The sequence below is a fragment of the Hemiscyllium ocellatum genome, chromosome 1 (genome assembly GCF_020745735.1).
Source record: "Hemiscyllium ocellatum isolate sHemOce1 chromosome 1, sHemOce1.pat.X.cur, whole genome shotgun sequence".
NCBI classification, from domain to species: Eukaryota; Metazoa; Chordata; class Chondrichthyes; order Orectolobiformes; family Hemiscylliidae; genus Hemiscyllium; species Hemiscyllium ocellatum.
Genome location: NC_083401.1, coordinates 144995446 through 145020285, shown reverse-complemented (window position 1 = coordinate 145020285; position 24840 = coordinate 144995446). Strand labels below are relative to the sequence as shown.

Sequence of the window (24840 nt, the reverse complement as noted above, 5' to 3'; positions counted from 1 at the left end):
AAAAATTTTGTAGAAGATGCACTGGTGCCCTTTGCCCGACTGCAAAGTGGAGAGAACACAGCGAGAGTGGGATTGTTTGCTGTGACTGATGGGATCTGTAACTGCAAGTTATAAATTTAGAGGGCAACAGAGGTAGGCCTGGAGAATGCAACTAACTGGGTCATGCTTTCAAGAACTGGTATAGGCACGATAGATCGAATGGTCTCCTTCTGTACTCTAAATTCTGTGATGGACAATAAGCTGCACTGAGCTCCCAAGGAGAAAGGCGCATGGATGCCATTGAAAGGGAATGCAGTTTAACAGAGAGTTTACTACTATTCAGAAATTATTGGTATAAATTTTTAATTCACTTATGGGATGAGGACATCACTGACTGATCAACATCTATTATTCATCCCTAGTTGCCCTTGAGAAGGTGGTGATGAGCTGCCTTCTTGAACTGCTGCAGCCACCACATAAATTTGATTATGTGACAATCAATTGTGAAATGACTGCCCTCCATATTTTAGAACCCCCATTTTAGTGAATTACTCTCCACAGAATTGAGTTTTTACAGACCTTGAAAGCGTGCAAAAATGATTTACAAGGATGTTGCCAGGGTTGGAGGATTCAAGTTACAGGGAGAGACTGAATAGGCTGGGCCTGTTTTCCCTGGAATTTCAGAGGCTGAGGGGTGGCCTTATAGAGGTTTATAAAATTATGAGGGGCATGGATAGGATAAATAGGCAGGATCTTCTGTCTGGGGTGGGGGTATCCAGAACTAGAGGACAAAGGTTTAGGGTGAGAGGGGAAAGAATTAAGAGACCTAAGGAGCAACTTTTTCACGCAGAGAGTAGTACGTGTATGGAATGAGATGCCAGAGGAGCTGGTTGAGACTGGTACAATTACAACATTTTAAAAAGCATTTAGATGGGTATATGAACTGGAAGGGTTTAGGGGGATATGGGCTAAATGTTGGCAAACAGGACTAGATTAATTTAGGATATCTATTGAGCATAGATGAGTTGAACCAAAAGGTCTGTTTTAGTGCTGTACATCTCTATGATTAAGCGAATGACTAGAAGTTAAACAAGACAAGAAGGCAAAAGGTATTTCCCATTAAGATCTGAAGGCAACAAAGGAAGATGAGCATGCTTAGATCACTATTTTATTCATGAGAAGAGGAACCGAAAACTTCAGCAGCCACGTGGAAAGGGCTGCAATGTACAAGGAAGCACCAATGACACAGTGCCATGCTAGTGAAGCTCGTAGGGGTGGGTAAGGCAGGCATCAGCTCAGTGTAATTGACTTGTGCAGAATCAGTGTCTCTGAAGAGTCTGCTCATAAAGACTGGCTCTGGCAAAAATGGCATTCTGGAGGAAAGGGTGAGGTGAATGGGATAGAGTTCGGTACTGCCGCCCAGGAATGGAGACGTGAAAGTGATTGTGATGCTCAGCAATTTCACTTGAGAATTGTTCATAGAGTGGTTGGGGTAATTTCTGGGATCTCACATCTGTGGTCCATCTTTGCACAATAAGAAAAGGACAGATACCTCACTTATGAGTATATAATGTAAGGATGAGGACCCATATGAAATTAAGCTATGCCAAAATGACAGTTGAAGAGTGTGGAAAAGCACAGCCGGTCAGGAAGCATCCAAGGAATAGGAGAGTCAATGTTTCAAGCATCAGGAATGAATAGATCTTGCTTGAAATGTCGACCCTCCTGCTCCTGGTTTGCTGCTGAACCAGTGTGCTTTTCCAGCACCACACTTTCGACTGGTCTCCAGCATCTGCAGTCTTCACTTTCTCCTAAGCCAAGGTGACAATCAGCTTCAATGCTATGGTGGGAATCCCACAACTCCATACAGGCTGCCATAATCCCCTTCAGAATGGACATGTGCTTTCCTCAGCAAGAAAGGGGTCCACTCCCTCAAAATGGTGTGCAACTGCAGCAAGTGTGTCAGAGGTTTCTAGGCAGCTGCCAGGTTTCTTTCATTCCAAATTAGTCATCGAGACTTCACTTGGTCACTGCATTGGAGAGGCTTTGTGGACAGATCAAGTGTCTCAAGGGCATATCCACTGAGGGCTTGGCTGCTCTCATCAGTCGAAGAGATGCAGTTGGCAGACAGAGGCCATATACAGGAGAGACTGAGGGCAATGACCACTGACATGCAGGGAGATCCAGAGTAAGTTCAGCTAAGACTCCTCATACTGCTACTGGACAAGAACCATTTACCTCCTAGTGGTAGCATGTAATGCCATCCCATGGCATTCATCAGACACGTCCATCATGCACTCTTGCCCTTCTGTCACCATCATCCATTTTCATGCCCTTTCAGCTGTGCTTGGCCTCCGGCGGGCACAAGAATTACACACGTTGAAGGCCCATGTTGACGTAAACTAAACATACTGTTCCATGCGTGAAGTGAAGAAAGCTGCACGGGCACCACCTTCAGGAGTATCCTCTTTTCTGAGGAGAAGCCCACAAGGCAATATTTCTGCTTTGTGAGTTGGGAGCCCAGAATCCCAGCAAGGATAGGAGCTGCAGTGACGTTTGTGATAAAGAGCATTTGATTTTGTCCAAGGCTAGGACAGGAGGAGAACTGCATAAAAAAATTCTGAACCACTTAATCCCACTATTGTTCACATCTGTCATCTTGAGGCTGGGACAAAAGAACCCGTCTGGCAGCTAGGTGCAACAACGTGTTACTGAACCATGGAGTCACTTCCTGTCATGCCGTGACATCTATCTGAGTGTGGCAATGCTCCCTGATTTGCACTAAGAAAATACCTCTCTGGGTAACTTTTCTGGGTAATGGCAGGGGTAAGAATTTGCTGCACCCCTTCCCTATCCTTTAATGTTTGCCTTTCTCCTCAAATACATGCAAATATAATGAATTGAGAACTGTGTGATCGCACAACTTGCCCCCTAGTGGAAGTGACTGCCAATGACATGCTGAATTTAGCATAATCGAAGATTCCTCCCTATGTGGATTTATTGCTGAGGGACATTAATAGGAAATACATAAACACATTTGTTTGAAATTCATTTATTTTACAAGCCTCTGTTAAAATTGGGGGAGGAATTAATGTTTTTCAATAATATTGTACATCACAAAAAAATTCAACCTCACTGTGGGCCCTAAAATCAGATAGTGTTATATAGGGGTCACTATAATTGATAAATGTACACTAGTGAGCAATTAAAACTTATCACGTTTATTGAATTTCAGCATCTGTTAACAGTAAGATACTTGGTACTGTTGGTAAAATGAAAGATATACTGAATTGATTGTACATAACATAATATGGTAAACAGTTCCTCCCTTGCAAACCATGTTTGAATACAAACAGTGGCCAGTTAGTGAACATAATGAGAACCTATTGCAGTCTTTATTGTAGAGCATTGTTTACCTTTTTAATTTAGAGTCTGTTTGTTTACTGCGATATCATGTGCATAATGTATGAAATGAATTGTTCAAATATTTTGTTCCGTGTGTTTTTATGATTGTTGTCCCCCCAACAGAAAAGTTTTATAACTGTAAATGACAGTGGAATCATAAATCAATATGAGGCTGATTATATGATTATCACTTGCTTGGATACCTTGACCAAATGCAGACAGTTTAACAATTGACTCCTATAAGTAGTGCTTTGACATGAAAGTAGCAATTTTCTACATAAGGTTGGCCGGCTCCTCTTGCAATCCCAGCATCACCAGAACATATTCCTGAGACTGTGAGCAAGCCCCAACAAGATTGATGGCTACCATGCGTGAAAAACAGCAAGGTGGCTCAGTGGTAGCACTGCTCCCTCAGCACGCCAGGGACCCCTAGTTTGATTCCACCCTTGGGCAACTGTCTGTGTGGAGTAAGATCATTCTCCCTGTGTCTGTGTGAGTTTCCTCCGGGGTGCTGCAGTTACCTCCCACAGTTCAAAGATGTGCAGGTTAGGTGGATTGGCGATGCTAAATTTCCCCTAGTATCCAGAAAGGTGTATGTTACGTGGATTAACCATGGGAAATGCAGGGTTACAGGGATAGGGTGGGCCTAGGTAGGGTCTTCAGAAAGTCACCGTGGACTTGATAGGCAAAATGGCCTCCTTCCACACTATAGGAATTCTGTGTAGCCATGGGTTTGTTTTGACGGAGAGAGATAATTCACTGAAAGGGAAGGGACACGTTTTGAAGACCAGGCCATACAAAATTTTCAATTTTGGTGGAAGAAAATTGCCTTTCACAATCTCATGTGACTTTGGTTGCCCAGAGTATTGTACCAGCTTGAGATCCTTAAGTGGTGATTAATTGGTTGAATGCTTTTCTGTATTTTAATTTGTGTTCACACAATAACACAATGTAAGTTTCAGACAGAGGGGAAAAAAATGTAAGTTCATTGGGTAACCCATCTGGAATCTCATGGCTGTTTTCTAGTAACGCCCGATCTTTTTGTTGACCAATGACTAATTCTTTTTTTAAGTGTGGAAACAGGCCCTTCGGCCCAACTAGTCCACACCTACTCTACGAAGAGTAACCCACCCAGACCATTCCCCCTAACTAATGCACCTAACTCTGCGGGCGATTTTAGAATGACCAGTTCACCATTCTGCACATCTTTGGACTGTGGGAGGAAACCGGAGCACTCTGAGGAAACCCACACAGACACTGGGAGAACGTGCAAACTCCACACAGACAGTCGCCTGAGGCTGGAATCAAATCAGGGTCCCTGGCGCTGTGAGGCAGCAGTGCTGCCACATTGAGCAGTGCTAACCACTGAGCCACCATGCTGCCCCAAATTTCTTCATTGAAATCCATTTCATTTTCTTGTTCCACCGCTGCACTAATAGTCTGCTCAACAGATTTGACAATATGTCAGTTAAAAAAAAACAAGCTTTTGTACTTCCGATTATATTTTTAGGGATTATTATGTGTTTCATTTTGTTCATACTGAGTGCTTATGTTTGCAGGGTGCATCAATTCTCCGTATGTTACGTGATTGGATTACTCCAGAAAAATTTCAGGAGGGTTGCCAGGTACAGAATTCTTGTGGGTTTTTTACTCTTGATCAGTAAATGTGGCAAAGCACCATGGCATCAGTACATTGTTTTGAAGTTATGATCTGTCCTTATATTCCTGTACTGGTGAGATCCCGTTCTCAGTCATTCTGTCATGAGGGCATCACTGGAAGTTAAGTAGTTCCGAACAGAGATGGAGAAGAGTGGCATTAATTGATACTAATTCCATGCACACATCTTGCCTGTGGATGACACAAAGAGCTGAGGGTCCAAGAAGGAAAACAATGCATGCCTTATTGAAATTAAACAATGTTGTTCACAATAAGAGAGGAATTTTGTTTTAAATACTGCTCTCTACCTTCAGAAATACCTCCAGGATCACCACTTTAAAAATGCCAAGACTGATGACTTCTGGCAAGCTCTGTCAAAGGTAAATACTAGTTTCTTTCAATGAGAGTTTACTGCTTATATCTGTTCTTATTTTCCACATTTCTCAGCATGGAATTAATTTCTTCTGTAGGTCAGTGGTCATCCTGTGAAGGAAGTGATGGATACATGGACTCGACAAATGGGTTTTCCTGTTCTAAATGTTGATTCAATCTCTGAACTCGCACAGAAACGCTTCCTGTTAGACCCTGGAGCAAATGCAACTCAGCCTCCTTCACCTTTCAAGTAAGACATACAGTTCAATGGATAACCAATTTGCTTTGAATTAGCACGATCCTGGTGGGAATAATGAGCTGGAAATTAAGCCCTATGGTTCCATAAATCATCAAAATTCTGAAATATAATTCATTTATTTTCAGGTGGTTAATAGCTGATTGTGACCATTATTGAAGATAAAAGAAATTTTCTTGCCAAGCGTCATCAATGAACAAGAGATGGAAATATATTTATTGTCACAAACTTATCATCTAACCTTCAAAAAAACCTTCAAAGGGCGGCATAGTGGTTCAGCAATCAGATTAGGAGACAGTGAGGTCTGCAGATGCTGGAGATTAGAGTTGAGTGTGTGTTGCTGTAAAAGCACAGCAGGTCAGGCAGTGTCTGAGGAGTAGAAAATTTGACGTTTCAGCCGGAGCCCTTCATCTCTATTCCTGATGAAGGGCTGTGGCCCGAAACGTCGATTCTTCTGCTCCTTGGATGCTGCCTGACCTGCTGTGCTTTTCCAGCAACACACTCTCAATTTTGTATTTTGATACCCATTGTTGTTGACCACAGCGATCCTCAATCTGAGAGACAGTCAGATGGATTTGGATCTTGGCTTTAATTGGAGGTTTTACACCTTTTGCAAAGTCTTTGCATGTTAAGGGAGAGCAAGGGATACAGCATATGGATAGGGGGTCTATGCCCTAACTGTCATCTGTCTCCTCATTCCAGTGGCAAACTGCTACTTTAAATCAATCCAAATCCTGTCGCTGGGCAGTCACTTTTTTCTTTTTCCAAAAACAATACTTGCTAATGTCAAAATCCATGTTCCAGTTTAAAAAAAAGAGCACAGTTTATCTTTCCTGATGAAATGCCTTTTAGGAATGCATGTGTATCGCATCATCTGGTTCCTTTTCATCTATCTTACCATTACCTCGTAACAGAAGTCTATAAATTTGTCAGGCCTGATCTCCCCTTCATGCAGAAGTGCTGACTCTGCTTATGTGCTGTACCTCTGAATGATCCATTCTTACACCCTTTATTGTAGACTCTAGGTTTATCTCATTTTAAACACAGCCCATTGGTCCATATCACCTGTGAACCAGTTGGTAATTTCCTGCCAGTTATTTGTACATGTTTACTGTTGGCTATATTGTTTCCATTTCCAGTTGAATTTTTCCTGTTCAGAATATCTAGATTTTGATTTTCCACCATGCACAGTGAAAATATGATGTCTGATAGTGCGATGGTGCTCAGAAGAAATGGACCACATTCCGTTATACACTGGCTAAAAATATACAATAAACAATTGAAAATTATTGAATCCTTTATTTTTCCATTTCAGTTATCGATGGAATATCCCGATAAAGTGGCACACAAAGAATGAAACAAATGAAACTTTTTTCAACTCCACTTCAAACAGTATGTATGAGATGAAAGAAAGTTGAGACTTCAAAATATAGCCTTTCAGCTGAAAATCTGAAACCATAGCAGAAAATACTGAAAATGTTTTGCAGATGATGGAGGTGATAATTGGTCAGTTTATAAAATGGGACTTGACATCAAAGCAGGAAATTGGAACTCTAGTCCTGAAAGTCCTGGAATTCAGTAAACCCAGGTTATCTCAGCCTCCAGTAGTTGATGCTCCCTGCTGGCAGTATGAGCTCAGACATTGAGTGTAACTTGTTCGGCTGGAGCATCACCATCAAAACTCTGTTTTTATTTATTTGAGCCTTTTAAAATATAAGATTGTGTCTGATGCAAGATCTATTTTTCTACTTTTTTTCATGGGGTGTGGATATCACTGGCTAGGCTAGCATTTGTCACCCTCCCTTAATTGCCCTGAGTATGGTATTGAACTGCCTTCTTGAACCACTGCAGTCTTCACAGTATGGAAACAACCACAGTGCTGTTAGGAAGTTCCTGCATTCTGATCCTGCAGCAGTGAAGGCACAGTGATATAGTTCCAAGTCAGTTCCATTTTTGGATGGAAGCTTGCAAATGATAGTGTTCCTATATAATGGTTGTCCTTGTCTACCATTGTGATAGATGTGATAGTTTAGAACAGGTGAGTTACTGCTCTATATCTTGTAGATGGTACATACCGCTGGTGATGTGCATTCAGGTTGAAGGGAATGAATGTTGAAGTTGTGGGTGGGTTGCCAATCATGTGGGTTGCGTTGTCCTGGGTAGTGTCATCCTTAGAGTCCTGTTGGAAAATATATTCATCTATGTTAAGTGGAAAGTATTCCATCACACTCCTGACTTGTGCCTTGTAGATGGTCAGGATTTGGGGAGTCATGATGTGAGTTACTTACCACAGAATTCCTGGTGTCTGATCTGCTCTTGAATCCATTGTATTTATATGCTCATCCACTTCAGATTCTGGTCAATAGTAATGCCCAGATGTTGAAAGTGAGACACTCAGCAATGATAACATATTTGAATTTCAAGAGGCAAGGGTACTCTCTAACCAAGATTGTCATTGCCTGGCATATGTATGACATGAATATTACTTGCCACCTATCTGCTGTATCGGTGCCACCTCTTGCTTCCATGAGGAGCTTGAACAGTTCATCAACTTCACTAACATCTTCCGTATTGACCTGAAGTTCACCTGGACCATCTTAGACACCTCTCTCTCCTTCCTGGACCTCTCTTTCTCCATCTCTGGTGACTGACTCAACATGGACATCTATTTCAAACCCACCAACTCCCACAGCTATCTCAACTACACCGCCTTCTACAGAAATACAAACCTTTACTCCCAGTTCCTCTGCCTCCACCAAATCTGCTTCCAGGAGGAACAATTCCACTCCAGAACATCCCAGGTGGCCTCCTATTTCAAAGACATTTTCCTCTTCCCTGTGATCAACACTGCCCTCCAGTGCATGTCTTCCACTTCCCACACCTCCACTGTTGAACTGCACCCCTTCCACGCTACAAGGATAGAACCTCCCTGGTCCTCCACCTTGCACCCCTCTAATCTCTGGATACAGCTCATTATCCTCTACCATTTCTGCCACTTACAATCAGACCCCACCCTAGATATATTTCCCTGCCCACCCTATTTGCATTTCGCAGAGACCATTTCCTCCGTGACTCCCTTGTTAGGTCCATGCCCCCACCAACCCACCCTCCATACCCAGCACCTTCCCTTGCTGCTGCAAGAGGTGTAAAACCTGTGTCTGCACCTTCCCCCAGCTCTGTCCAAGGCCCCAAAGGATCTTTTTTCATTTGCAGGAATTTTTCTGCACATCCTCCCACCTCATTAACTGATTCAGGTGCTCTCAATGTGGTCTCCTCTACATCGGGGAGATAGGACACCAACTCACAAGAGTGTTTCAGGGGACATCTCTGGGATACAGTCACTAAACAACCCCACCACCATGTGACCGCCCATTAAAAGCCCTCTCCCATTCCCCCAAGGACATAGAAATCTTGGACCTACTCCACCACCAAATCCAAGCCACATGATGCTGAGAGGAAGAATGCCTCATCTTCCTACAATAACACGGCATCAATGTTGACTTAAGCAGTTTCTAAATCTCCCCTCCACCCCACTACATCCCAGATCCTGTCCTCCAACTGAGCACCACTCTCCTGACCTGTCCATCTTCCTTCCCACCGATCTGCTCCAATTTCACCCACTGACCTATCACAATTATCCCCACTTGCATCCACCTATCATCATCCCAGCTACCTTCCCCCTGGCTCCACCCCCACCCCACCTATTTATCAGTCAGACACCGCCGCCGCGACCAACCTAACATTCCTGATGAAGGACTTATGTCCGAAACTGTGACTCTCTGACTCCTCAGATGCTGCCTGATCTGTGCTTTTCCACTCTGACTCTCCAGCATCTGCAGTCCTCACTTCATCCCATTTATCTGCAAATGATTGGATACTATCCAGGTCTTGCTGCATGTGGCATGAACTACTTCGGAATTCACAAAATTATGTATTATATTGAACATTGTGCAATAATCCAAGAGTATCCTCACTTTTGATGTTATGATTGGAGAACGGTTATTGAAGAGCCTGACCTTTGCACTGATGAACTGGGCTTCTCCATCACTGGGGACATTCATGGAATCTTCATCTTCTGGTTATTGTTTAAATGGCCACCACCATTCATGACTTGATATGGCAGGACTGCAGAGTTTTGACCTGATCCATTGGTTGTGGGATTGCTTTGCCCTCTCTGCTGCGTGCTGCATCTGTTGGTGGGCATGCAAGTGTTCTAGCTTCACCAAATTGACACCCCATTTTTCGGCATGCATGCTGTGACTCCTGATATGCCCTTCTGTGTTCTCCATTCAATTTAGGTTGACCTGCTACCTTGCTGGTATTGATAGTGGGGAATATGCTGGGCTCTGCGGCTACATTGTGGTTATAAACAAGTCTGCTGCTGACAGCCAATAGCTCCTCAGGGTTGCCTGGTTTGCATTACTGCAACTGATGGAAGTCGGTCCCATTTAGCACCATAGTATTGCTACACAACAAGTGCTAATGGGTCAGTAAATCATAGTTGTATGTACAATAAGAGGCCATTTGCTCCATCATGCCCATGTGATTATTCCACTGCACATCACACTATGTAGTAAAGGAAGTCACACTGCTGGGTGAAATATAACTCTTTTAGCTGCTACAACAGGAAAAAAAACAGTTTGGAATGCCCAATAGATCTAGTAGAATCTGCCAGGACAGAGTTAATATTTCAGGTCTCTTGCCTGTTATTAGATCTGAAATGCTAACCCATTTTCTTATTATAGTGATTTCGGAAGGATGAAGAGCAAATCTTCTTCATGTACATTAGATTAAATTAGATTACTTACAGTGTGGAAACAGGCCCTTCGGCCCAACAAGTCCACACCGACCCGCCGAAGCACAACCCACCCATGCCCCTACATTTACCCCTTTACCTCATACTATGGGCAATTTAGCATGGCCAATTCACCTGATCTGCACATCTTTGGACTGTGGGAGGAAACCGAAGCACCCGGAGGAAACCCACGCAGACACGGGGAGAACGTGCAAACTCCACACAGTCAGTCGCCTGAGTCGGGAATTGAACCCGGGTTTCTGGTGCTGTGAGGCAGCAGTGCTAACCACTGTGCCACAGTAAGAATGAGGGCCAAAGTATTGCAGGAGATATTAATTTATGTTGATGAACTAAGAAATTAGGGCATTGGACTAAAGTTAGGAAAGAGCAAATCTTATTGATAAAATAAGACCAGCATGTAAGATGAAGACTTTCTACTGTTAAGATTTTGGCACATGATATTAGTCTGTTCATTGCTTTTGTTAAAATGCAGACATAAGAACAGTAATTAAACTAGTTTTGATAAATATTTAGGTATTAATTTGACGCAAGAATCAGTTGATGGATTACTGAAAATAAACACAGACCATGTTGGATTCTACCGTGTGCAGTATGAAGCAGCAACCTGGAATAAAATCATCAATCAACTGTTAAATGACCATAATGTAAGTTAAAATGTTCTTCATCCAATTGTATCCCAAAGTGTAAGTGCTAAAAATTGTACAGTTTCATTAAAGTGGAAATCTGTGCTAACTAATACTGTATAACTTATACACCTCCATGTAGTTCTTTTCAACTGCTGATCGTACAGGATTAATTGATGACACGTTTTCACTTGGAAGGTAAGTGTTTGAGTCACTTAATCTTTGAATTTTGAAAATTGCTGAAGGGGGAAACTGAGTGAAGTGATGGGTTCTCCCACTGTTGATTATTCTGCAAGGATGTTGATTGAAATCTAAGCCAAATTCATTCTCTGGGTTTTCCAAAACTAAAATTAATCCTCCTTATTCTAAACCCAGAAGCACGCTCATGCCTTTCAATGCTTTCTCTCTCCTGTCATAAACTCCTACAATTTCAACAAATCTTCATGAACAAAGCAGGGGGAACACACAGGTTTAAAATCACAATTCCAGAAAGAACGAGTTAATTTTTAAATCTTTCACAAAAATAGTCGAAAACCCATACACCACTAGTTTGAAATCCAAACCGTTTAAAACAATGTTAGTTATGCTGTTGTGATGAAAGGCGTATATAATGGTTATCTCTACAGAACTTCTGGAGACACTTAAAGTTTTGCATTGGTCCTGAGTAAAATATATTGGAACCTTGAACCATAATTGTTATTCCCTTTAATGGTTTACTTGTTTGTTACAGAGCGACTCTACTAAGCTATTCTGTAGCCTTAAACATGACAAAATATCTGAAGAATGAATTGGAATATTTGCCTTGGTCAAAAGCGATTTCATCCAGTGCCTATATTCGGGACATGCTGCAAGATGATGAGATTCTTTACTCAAAATTTCAGGTGAGTTGAAATGAATGCCTTGGAACAGTTAAATAATAAACATCGGAAAAAATTGAAAGACTGTACAGTGAAGAGCAATTGACATTTTCCCTGTTGCAGGCCTATTGGAGGAAGCAAGTTAAATCCATTACAGACAAACTTGGATGGGAAGATGATGGTTCCCATTTAAATAGGTTTGCAATTTTTACTTGTGAAACAATAAGAATCGTACATTTATTCAATTGTATAAATTCACTCGAAGAATATTTTTGATTTATGTCCAGGTTATTGAGGGAAGATGTTTTGGCACTTGCATGTCGGATGGAAGATGAAGAAGCACTAGCAAATGCATCTAAATTATTTGACACATGGTTGACGGGAGGACAGTGAGTATACTGCCATTGATTTATCAGATGGCAGGAAGGGATTACGGAATGTGGTGGGATTGGGGATAGCAGTTAACATGAAAACCCCAGGCATGCAGAGGTCCTGATGAATTTAATAAGTAGACCTAATTTGTTTTTTTTAAATGCTTTGTCATAGAACTGAACTGCTCCACAGTGTAGTGTACTGCTGGTTGGGAGGATCAGAACCATAGAGTCATAGAGTTTCACAGGATTGAAACAGGCCCTTTGGCAAAACCTGTCCATACCGCCCATTCTTCACAATTAAACTAGTCAAATTCACTAAAGATTGTATTAGTTTTGCTTGTGGGTCTGAGGGAAACTGTCCTGTTCCTCTTGACTCACAAGCAGTGCTATAAAAAGCACTCGAAAGCAACCAAATCAAGCAGCTCACTTGATTTCAAGCCTAGCAGCTGTGTTTTCAAGCCTAGCAATCCCACTGGCCAGTGTTAAAGTTGCACACCCAGCTACCGGTTGGAGCCTGAATGAAATATTATGGCGAAACATTGTACCTCTGAAGACCAAGACATGAATAACCCCAAGCTTTTTTCAGTGGATTGTGGTCATGCCTCATGGCTGAATCATTCTGATCCCCAATTCCCTTACCCTGTCAAAGCAATGTTAATATAGCCCTTTCCATGCCTGCTTGCACAAAATGAAGTGCAATATAAATGTAACGGAAAATGAAGTATGCCAATAATAACTTGGTTTTCTTCTCATAACTAGTATACCTCCAAATTTGCGTCTGATTGTATACCGTTATGGGATGCAGAAGTCAGGGAATGCAAATTCATGGGAAATTATGTTTAAGAGGTATCAGGAAACTCCCCTCGCTCAAGAAAAGGACAAGCTTCTGTATGGATTGGCTTCAGTGGAAGATGTTTGGCTTCTGGACAGGTAAATACAATACTCAATCCACTTGCATCTGTCACAAATCATTCTATTGGCCTACGTTATCACACTGGTTTATGAACTAGTGAAAGGATTTACTTCAACCATTAAAGATATTTTCTAAATTCTACAAAATAAGATTCTGGCAGTGCCTGTAATTTAAGTTAGGTTAATACTTAAGACAAAGTGAATTTGTTATAGTGAATTTGGATCATGTGGTAAGTCTTAGTTTAAATATAGACTAAGAGAGAGACTGACAGAACTAACAACCTTCAAGTTATTTAAATTATCTTATTACACTATGGAGGTCCTGATAGTGCCAGTTATTTGGCAATTGGCTGAAAGCAGTTGGTTCAGTTGATGTTAATTACTGTAGTAGAAAGCTAAGCTAGTTAGTGCTTCATCAGAGGTCTCTACAACAGATCATTGTTCTCAAATTAAAATGTCCATAAGAGACAAACGATCAGGAGACTGTTCTTGAGTCAGATGTAGACCAAATTACAAATTTGGTTCATGTGGGAATTTGGAGAATAAAAGGCAAGCTTACCTCAATCACAAGGATGCACATCTTATTGTGTGGGGGATCTCAGGGACAGTACCTGTACCCTGCATAACCATTTGAGCAAGAAATGTTGTCACTTATAGCAACCTGAGTTCTGGGTTTCAGAATATGAGCAGTAGTTGGTAACACTGGACTGCATGTCTGAGGCTGAGAACTGGATAGCATATATGTGATAACTCCTCCCAAGGAAAACGGAATGGGTGATCACCAGGAAGTCCAAAAAGAAGCAGAAAAAGTAGTAGAGAAATCTTCTGAGTGCTTTCCACAATCCAACCATTATTCATTTCTGAAAACTGATGACAGTGATGATTCATCTGAAAATTACAGCCATTGAAAAGTGCATGGTACCACAGGTGGTTTAACTTCAAAGCAAGGTGCAAGGAAGACTGAAAGAACCATAATGATAGGTAGTTTGATATGGAACTGATAGACATTTCTGCAGCGGCAGTTGTGAATCCAGGATGCCATGTTGCTTTGCTGATACCAGGATTGAAGATGACACTGAATAGTTGCGGAGCCGTCAGAGGGGAGAGTTGATGAAAGAATGCACCACCAGAATCTGTTGGAATCAACAGTATAGTGGAAAGTGATATGGTCCTGCATTCAGAATTGAGGGACCGAGATAGAAACTTAGCAAGCAGGATCTCAAAAGCAATAATCTCCAGGTTACTCTCCATGTGCAAATGAATATTCGATAAGACAGATGAATACTTAGCTGGAAGGCTCATGCAGGAGGATGTGCGTTTGATTCTTATGGCATTGTGACTTACTCGGAAAGGTGGGACCTGTACAGGCCCAATAATTTTCAGTTGAGCAGAGCCAGGACAGACGTTCCTTGAAGGGTGCTTTGCTAGTGCAATTGGGAGGCTTTAAAGTAACTCAGCAGGGGTTTGGGAGCCAGGAGGGAATATTGGAGGAATACCAATGTGCACAAAATGCTGGAAGAGGTAAGTAGCAGTAGAATAGAGTAGCAAGTTAATTGGAAGGGCCAGGGAAAGGGAGAAAGTAATGAAGTCTAAATGTGGTGGATTGTGGTAGATAACATTGTGCAGGTACAGTTTGCGAAGTATACATACGGTACTATGGCTACAACAGATTAGCCTCAAGGAAGGGCAGACTAGTCAGAACATAAGAAACATAAGAAATAGGAGCAGGAGTAGGCCGTCTGGCCCCTTGAGCACCATTCAGTAAGATGATGGTGGATCTTCTCGTGGACTCAGCTCCACTTACCCACCCGCTCACCATAACCTATAATTCCTTTACTGTTCAAACATCTATCGATCTTTGCCTTAGAATCGTTCAGTGAGGTAGCCTCAACTGCTTCACAGAGCAGGGAATTCCACAGATTCACAATCCTAGATGTGAAATAATGTGAAGTCTCGAGCTATGAAATTCTAGTTGGGAACGAGCTGTTAAACATTCCTGAATGCAAATATTTAGGAAAGGTAGGAAAGGATGAAAAAGGGATCGCGTGGCAGGCCTGACATTGCAGTGCTGGCGAAAGATAATCCCCAAGAGGCATCAAGGAGAGAATCAATTTGGCTAGAGCTAAGGCAAACAATGGTAGCTACTTTGCTTAGTGAAAAGGACGTACATAAGTAAATTTTGAATCACTAAAAGGTGGCAAAATTATTGTAGTTTTAATGGGGGACTTTAATTATCTAAATATAGACAGGGATAGTAGTTGTGTAAAGGTCAGAGTGTGACAAGTATTCCTAAGATACATTCAGGAGAATTTTTCAGTCCAGCAGGTTAGCATTGTAGGCAAAGTAAGTGCTGCTAAACCTGGTTCTTGGAAATGAGATTCAGGCACAGTCAAAGTACATTCCTTTGTGGGACAAACAGATCCAGAACTCCCTGAATGACAGCAAGGGTAGAGATTATCCTTAAGAAGAAACTGTGCTTATGACAAATTTCGAATACAAATTACATTTGAGAAAAAGGCTCAGGGGGTGGTGACAAAGCAAAGGCTGTCAGCTAACATGTTTGTCAACCTGGACTGAAAGGTAGCAAGTAATATTCATGAGATAAATGATAAGCAATGATGATCTACAACAAGAGATCATCTGACAATCAGTCTCCCTTGAAACTCAATAGCTAAATCCCACACTATCGACATTTTGAAGGTGACCATTGGCCAGAAGCTGAACTGTACTAGCCATGTAAATATAATGAGTACAAGAGCAGGTCAAAGACTATGAATGTCACAGCGAGTAACTCCCTTCCTATTCCCTCAAAATCTGTTCACCATTTGTAATGCATACGTCAGGTGTATAATGGAATATTCCCCATTTGCCTGGATGGGTGCTGTCTGACAAGACTCAAGAAGCCTGACAGAAATGGCCTGATAGATTGGCACCACATCGACACTGTCCTCCACCAATGCTTAATATCAACAGTGTGAACTATATACAAGATGCAGTGCAGAAATTTGCAGGGACTCTTACAAACCCATGACCACCACCATCTGAAATGACATTGGAACACTACCACTTGGAAGTTTTTCTCCAAGATGATCACCATCCCGACTTGGTAATATATCATTATTCTGTTATTGTCATTGAGTCAAAACCCTGGAAATCCCTCCCTAAATGCATTGTGCTACCACATACACTAACTGGTACTGAACATCTGTTCAAAGAGGTAGCTTAGTACCACATTCTTGAGTGCATTTAGGGATGAGCAATAAAAGCTGGCCCAACCAGAGGGACATGAACACTTTTGTAGAATGAATTACATAGTAGCAGATGTTCAAATCCAGAGAATGTGAGATGTTGTACCATTGTTAGGAAGAATAAGAATGGCAATAAAAAATAGAGTACAATTCTAAAAGAGGTTCAGGAGTAGAGAGACTTGAATGTATAAGTACATACCTCATTAAAGGTGGAATGGCAGGTTGAGAGAGTACTTAATCACATGCAGTATCTGAGACTTTATTAATAGGGCATAGAGTATAAGGGCAAGGAGGATATATTGAATTTGCAAAAGGTTTAAGTTCAGCCTTTATGGACTATTGTGTATAGTTCTGGGCACACACTTTTTAAGAAGGATGTGGAGGCATTGGGGAATGGTTACAGAGATGAGAATAGATTGCAGAATCTGGAGCTGTTCTTATTAGAGAAGAGAAAACTGAAAGACAATGTAACTACAGTATTAAAGATCACAAGGGGACACAGTAAATAGGAAGAAAATATCCCCATTTGTGAAAGGATAGATAACATAAAGGAACAGACCTAAGCAATAAACACAGATATAAGGAAAAACTGTTTCAAGCAGTGTTCTGAGTTAGGAATGCACTGTATGGGAATGTGGTGGAGCAGGTTCAATCAAGACATATTAAAAGAGAACTAGATGGTTATTAGAAAAGGAATAACATACACAGATATGGGGAGAAAGCAGGAGAATGGCTCAAAGTGAAAATGTCCGTCTGAAGAGCCTGTTTCTGCACTGTAATAGTTGTTATTCTGAGATTGGTATTCTATAAGTTACTATAGTGTTAAAATAATTGATCAGAATTCAAATGTCATTTTTTTTGCTTCATAATGCAGATTCTTAAAATATATTAAAAATGAAAGTCTCATTAAGAGTCAAGACGTGTTCACTATTCTCCAGTACATTTCATACAACAAGTATGGGAAAACTATGGCCTGGGATTGGACACGACTCAACTGGGAATATTTAGTAGAAAGGTAGGATCAATGTTTTTACATCTCAGTATGAATCTGATTATCAGTAAATGGACTTTTATAGATATGATACCAGCTTTATAATAAATTACATTAAGAGTCATGCCATAAAAAATTACATTCTAATTCAAATTTATGTTTTTGCCAAGTATTAATCATAAACCTCACATTCTGTATTTTGCTGAATCCTAAGTCTTTCTCTCAATATTCACGTAAGGCACATGCAATAGTGTAATTAAAATGTTATTCTAAAGTGCATGATTTGAGATGAATTTCAAAATTGGAGTGATATGGTGGGGGAAGTGTTATGAGTCTGTACTGAGGAAAGACACATTTAAGGAAGTCGGTTATACTGTAATTTTCTTTCAAACCTCATGATTGAACTTCTGTTTCTTTTGCTAATTTAAAAAGTACTCTGCATTTATAAAACTCCTTCAGTGGTCTAATAGCACCCAACATAGCAAAGATAAGTGGGAAAACAGAGGACTGTGAAGCTTTTAAAGAACAGCAGAGGATTACTAAGAAGGAAATACGCAGAGGAAAAATGAGGTACGAAGGTAAACTGGCCAATAATATAACGGAGGATAGTAAAAGCTGTTTTAAGTATGTGCAAGGCAAAAAAATGGTTAGGACTAAAATTGGGCCCTTGAAGACAGAAACAGGGGAATATATTACAGGGAACAAAGAAATGGCAGAATAATTAAATGGGTACTTCAAATCTGTGTTCACTGGGGAAGAAGCAATCTCCCTGAGGTAACAGTGGCTGAAGGACCTGAACTTAAGGGAATCTGTATTTGCCAGGATTTGGTGTTGGAGAGACTGTTAGGTCTGAAGGTTGATAAGTCTCCGGGGCCTGATGGTCTACATCCCAGGGTACTGAAGGAGGTGGCTCGGGAAATCGTGGATGCGTTGGTGATTATTTTCCAGAGTTCGATAGATTGGGGATCGGTTCCAGAGGATTGGAGGGTGGCTAATGATATACCACTTTTTAAGAAAGGTGGGAGAGAGAAAGCAGGAAATTATAGACCAGTTAGTCTGACCTCAGTGGTGGGAAAGATGCTGGAGTCTATTATAAAGGATGAAATTACGACACATCTGGATAGTAGTAACAGAGTCAGCATGGATTTATGAAGGGGAAATCGTGCTTGACTAATCTTCTTAAATTTTTTGAGGATGTAACTCTGAAGATGGACAAGGGAGATCCAGTAGATGTAGTGTACGTGGACTTCCAGAAATCTTTTGATAAAGTCCCACATAGGAGGTTAGTGAGTAAACTTAGGGCACATGGTATTGGGGGCAAAGTACTAGATTGGATTGAAAATTGGTTGGCTGATAGGAAACAAAGGGTAGTGATAAACGGCTCCATTTCAGAATGGCAGGCAGTGACCAATGGGGTACCGCAGGGATCCGTGCTGGGATCGCAGCTTTTTACAATATATGTTAATGATATAGAAGATGGTATCAGCAATAACATTAGCAAATTTGCTGATGATACAAAGCTGGGTGGCAGGGTGAAATGTGATGAGGATGTTAGGAGATTACAGGGTAACCTGGACAAGTTAGGTGAGTGGGCAGATGCATGGCAAATGCAGTTTAATGTGGATAAATGTATGGTTATCCACTTTGGTGGCAAGAACAGGAAGGCAGATTACTACCTCAATGGAATTAATTTAGGTAATGGGGCAGTACAGAGAGATTGGGTGTTCTTGTACACCAGTCAATGAAGGCAAGCATGCAGGTACAGCAGGTTGTGAAGAAAGCTAATAGCATGCTGGCCTTCATAACAAGAGGAATTGAGTATAGAAGCAAAGAGGTACTTCTGCAGCTGTACAGGGCCCTGGTGAGACCACACCTGGAGTACTGTGTGCAGTTCTGGTCTCCAAATTTGAGGAAAGACATTTTGGCTATTGAGGGAGTGCAGCGTAGGTTCACGAGGTCAATTCCTGGAATGGAGGGATTACCTTACACTGAAAGACTGAAGCGACTGGGCTTGTATACCCTTGAGTTTAGAAGACTGAGAGGAGATCTGATTGAGACGTATAAGATTATGAAAGGATTGGACACTCTGGCAGCAGGAAACATGTTTCCGCTGATGGGTGAGTGCCGAACCAGAGGACACAGCTTAAAAATACGGGGTAGACCATTTAGGACAGAGATGAGGAGAAACTTCTTCACCCAGAGAGTGGTGGCTGTGTGGAATGCTCTGCCCCAGAGGGCAGTGGAGGCCCAGTCTCTGGATTCATTTAAGAAAGAGTTGGATAGAGCTCTCAAAGATAGTGGAATCAAGGGTTATGGAGATAAGGCAGGAAGCGGATACTGATTAGGAATGATCAGCCATGATCACATTGAATGGCGGTGCAGGCTTGAAGGGCTGATTGGCCTACTCCTGCATCTATTGTCTATTGTCTATCAGCACTTTGAAATAATGTAATCCTATTTTAGTTGTTGTTATAAAGGAACTGTGACAGCCACTTTGCACATAGCAAGAAATGAGATAGTGATCATATCGTTTCTGTTATCTCTCTGTTACCAACGGAAAGCATGGTACATGAAGAATCCACAGCTGACATAACCGTAATTTTTTCTGATTTTTTTTGACAACAGGCACACCCACCTATCCTCTGCACAACCTTTTATAGGACCAGGAGTAGGCCATTCAGCCCAATAAGCCTGCCCCACCTTCCTGAAGAAGGGCTCATGCCCGAAACATCAATTCTCCTGCTCCTTGGATGCTGCCTGACTGCTGTGTTTTTCCAGCAACACATTTTCAGCACTGATCTCCAGCATCTGCAGTCCTCAATTTCTCCAGTCAGCCCATCAAGCCTGCCCCACCATTCAATATTGTCATGGTTGATTGAACATTTAAATTCTTTTTACCTACCCTATCCCCATAACTCTCAACACTATTTTAAATCAAAAATCTTATCAAACCCCACCTTTTAAACATTGATGGACTAAGCTGCCACAGTTCTTTGCGGTAGAGAATTCGAAAGGTTTACAACCTTCTGAATGAAAAACCTCTCATCTTGGCCATAAGTGACATCCCCTTTATTTTTAAATTGTACAGCCTGGTTCTAAACTCCCCAACTTGGGGAAACATATGACCTACATCGACCTTGTCTCTGCCTTTAAGAATTTGTATGTTTCGATAAGATCACTTCTCATTCTTCAGAACTCGAGAGAATACAGGTCTAGATTGTCCAACCTCTCTTCATTCTGGGAACAAGTCTATGAACCTTCTTTGCACTCCCTCTAAGGCAATAATATATTTCCTGAAATAAAGATATTAAAACTACACACAGTATTCCAGCCGCAGTCTAACTAAGCTCCTACACAAGTGAAGCAAGATTTCACTACTCCTGTACTCGAATCCTCTTACAATAAAAGCTAACATTGCATGAACCTTCCTAATACCTTGCTGCACATGTATTTTAGTCTTCAGTGACTTGTTGACAAAGGCACCTAAGAAATCCTTTTGTACACCTACATTTTCTAACTTCCTTACATTTAAGAAATAGTCTGCACTACTACTTCTCTGACCAAAGAAGCTAATTTCTCATATTTCCACGTTATATTATGCCTATCACATTCTTGCCCACTCACTAAACCGACCCGAATCATGCTGAAGCCATTTTGTATTTTCCTCACAACGTTCATTTCCACTTGGTTTCACATTGTCGACAGCTTTGGCAATATTATATTTGGTCTCGATGTCCAAATCATTAACATATCACTAATGTGAACAGCTGGAATCCAAGTACTGATCCTTATGATACCCCACTTGTCAGTATGAGAACGACCCATTTATTCCTACTGTTTTCTGTCTTTTAACCACATCATGCCAGTTCATTTACCTCCTGTCCCATGTGCTTCAATTTTGTGGAGAACTTTATCAAAAGCATTCTGAAAATCCATATATACTCTAGCCAACACCTCTCATTCTATCAATTTTGAAAATAACATCTTAAAAGAAATTCCAAGTTCATCAAACACATTTTCACATTTGTAAATCCATGCTGACAATACCCAATCAGATGGTGGTCACCCAAGTATCTATTAATTCCATACATTACTATACATTCTAGCATTATGTCTATTACTGATGTAAAGCTAACAGGTCTGTAATTTCCTGTTATTTTCCTCTCTCTGTCCCTTCTTAAATAGTAAGGTGACGTTGGATCCTTTAGAGTACATGGGAATCATTCTATAATTTATCAAATTTTGGAAGATCTTCACGAATGCAATCAACACTAACTACCGACATAGCTACCTCCTTCGGCATTCTGGGATTTATCAACTTTTGGTGTTATTAATTTCTCCAGTACAATTTTTTTATACAGTTAAAATTTTTTTATACAGTTTAGTGGGCGGCACGGTGGCACAGTGGTTAGCACTGCTGCCTCACAGCACCTGTAGACCCGGGTTCAATTCCCGACTCAGGCGACTGACTGTGTGGAGTTTGCACGTTCTCCCCGTGTCTGCGTGGGTTTCCTCCGGGTGCTCCGGTTTCCTCCCACAGTCACAAAGATGTGCGGGTCAGGTGAATTGGCCAAGCTAAATTGCCCGTAGTGTTAGGTAAGGGGTAGATGTAGGGGTATGGGTGGGTTTCGCTTCGGCGGGTCGGTGTGGACTTGTTGGGCCGAAGGGCCTGTTTCCACACTGTAAGTCTAATCTAATCTTAACTTCCTTCAACTCCTCATTCTCCACAGCCACTCGAATCACTAGATTCTATGAGATTTGTTCTTTCTTCCTGGATGAAAACAAAGTAATGATTTAGCTTCCCTGCTATTTCTCTATTTTTCAGTGTAAATACTCCTGACCCCACTCATAGTAGATCACATTCATTTTAGCCAGGGTTTTTTTTACGCTTTCACAAACAGTTTTTTTTGATAGATTTAATTTGTATTCTATTCTCCCTTTTCTTCTCAGTCTCTTGGTCCTCCATGGCTGTTTTCTTAAGAATTACAGGCAAAGTATAGTAGACCTTTTCTTTCAATCTTATACAATCCTGAACTTCCTTTGTTAACCAAGGTTGACTGACCTTTCCTGAATTTTTGCACCTTGAGGGAATGTATCGCTGCTGTAAGTCATTTAATAGTTTGTACATTACTTATGTACAATCATGGCTTTTAATGTATTTTCTCAATTTAACTCAATCAATTTGTGCCTCGTGCTTTCATAATTTTGTTTATTCAGAATTGTTTTGCAATAAAAATTTAACTTCAACAGAACTGAAATTGAAAAAAGACAGTAGATCTGGCAGTATCCTGTGAAGAGAAAGCAGAGTTAACATTTTGAGTCCACTGACCCTTCAGAACTGATAGTAACTTGGAAAGGCTGCTAGCAGTGCTGGGGGGGTGGTGGTGAGTAGTGAGCAGTGGAGCCGAGAGAGAAGGCGACGTTAGCCAGGCAAAGGATTGGATGATACTAAGCCAGGGAGAAGGAAAAGCTGTTACGATTTACAGTAAGTAGGTGAGAATGGGTTGACTGTGCTAAAAACAACCCGTGTCATGACAGGGCCTGGGTGTCAGGATGGGCAGAGGACATCAAGAGGTGTATCAAGGTCTAAAATTTTGAACTCAATATTGAAGCCTGAAGGCTGCAGGGTCTCCAAGCAGAAGTTGAAGTGCTGTCCTTCCAGCTTGCTCTCAGCTTCACTGGAGTATTGCAGCAAGCCTGAGACAGAGATGTCGACCAGGGAGCAGAGTGGTGTGTTGAAGAGTCAGGTGACTAAAATCTCAGGGTCATTATTGCAGACAGAATGTAGGTGTTTTGCAAAGTTGTCTCACAATCTGCGTTTCATCTCTCCAATGTAGAGAGAACACTTGGTGAGCAGTGAATATGGTAGGCTGAATAAAGTGAAGTTTGGATAAAACACTGTTTCACCTGGAACGTGTACCTGGAGCCTTGCTAGTGGGAGGGGAGGAGATAAACAGGCAAGCATTACACTTTGTCATTGCATAGGAAGGTGCCATGGGACTGTTGAGAACTGTTGGGAGTTTATTAGGGTGTTCCAGAAGGAACAGGTCCTGCCGAATACTGACAAAGGAGGGGTGGTGGCATCCTGCTGGAGGTGACAGAAATAATGGCTTAGAGTCCTTTTGGATGCAGTTTCTGGGTTGCACTGGGGTAATGGACAGGGAGGACCAGGAAACCCCATTGATGTTGTGGAGGGATGTGAAGAGGTGAGGGCAAAAGTATCGGAAATGGGTCAGACACAGGTCAGCCCAGTCAATCACATTGATGTGGAATCCTCAGTTGAAAAAAAATGGAAATTTCTGAGGCCCCTTAACACTAACTTAAATTTTGTTCAAATTTCAGATACACAATTACCGATAGAAATCTTGGACGCCTAGTTTCGAGAATAACTAGCTCATTTAACACCGAGCTCAGGTTGTGGCAGGTAAGCTGGGGAAAGACTGTTTCAACTTTGTTTTTACATCAAGGATCACAAATCGTGAGAGGTGATACATACGAAACAAGATCAAACCATATCTAGATGCAAACAGAGAAGCATCATTAATAGATAGCTGCATAGTCACTACTGAGGCATTGGTCATGGCAATTTTTGGAATGTGTCATCAAATGAAGAGGAGGGTGTTGACATGAAGGTAGGATCAGAACAGACATGGAAAGTGAGATATGAGGCCAGGAGGCTTGGATGGTTGGTCAAAAAGAAGGGTGGTGGGTTGTTTATAACTTGCAGTCTTGCCTCAGTTGTTTTATGATCAACTTGATAAAATCAGACCTATTGGTAATGCAGACTGGGAGCTTGGGTCCTTTAATTATTTTACAACCTGTTCCAACTGGCAGATGAGCATGTGCAAATGTGGGGCATGAAATAGTTGAAGTGCACATGTTTCACAGGTCAAAGGGAGAGCTATGAATGCCTGTGCAGAAAACAATCAGTTTCCTACAAAGTTGACAGTGCAGATACTGGAAATCTGAATCATAAGCAGAAAATACTGGAAATACTTGGCAGGTTCAGCAACATCTATGGAGAGTGATACATCACATGCTCTTGCCCGCTGTGTTTTTTATTGGGTGCAGGGGGGCATGATATGTTATATAGTTCAGATGGCTAGCCCATGACCTACCCACCCACCCATACTCATAATAGAGAGTGAGTGAGTAAAATCAGCAAGCCGCTCACTGTACACAGATTAAACTTCAGTATTCTTCCCATAGTTAATGTTCCAGTTTGACTTTCAGAATGAAGAAATGTTATAGGTGGTACTAAATTTTAACCAGTATAGAGAGAAGGAATGAGGGAGGAAAAGAAAAAAAAAGGCTTGAGATAAAAAACAATTCGTCATATTCTCCACCACT

General features: G+C 41.4%; 1 protein-coding gene across 1 annotated transcript in view; it reads left to right on the top strand.

The window, feature by feature from the left end:
• The window catches only part of enpep (glutamyl aminopeptidase), a 62451-nt gene that overhangs the window by 36997 nt on the left and 614 nt on the right, over positions 1-24840 (top strand). The window contains exons 8-19 of the mRNA XM_060832609.1: positions 4944-5009; positions 5356-5421; positions 5512-5663; positions 6985-7061; positions 10999-11129; positions 11251-11306; positions 11839-11989; positions 12089-12162; positions 12253-12354; positions 13099-13269; positions 17374-17514; positions 23833-23914. Of these exons, the coding sequence (XP_060688592.1) occupies positions 4944-5009; positions 5356-5421; positions 5512-5663; positions 6985-7061; positions 10999-11129; positions 11251-11306; positions 11839-11989; positions 12089-12162; positions 12253-12354; positions 13099-13269; positions 17374-17514; positions 23833-23914 (1269 nt within the window). The remainder of the gene's footprint in view (positions 1-4943; positions 5010-5355; positions 5422-5511; positions 5664-6984; positions 7062-10998; positions 11130-11250; positions 11307-11838; positions 11990-12088; positions 12163-12252; positions 12355-13098; positions 13270-17373; positions 17515-23832; positions 23915-24840) is intronic.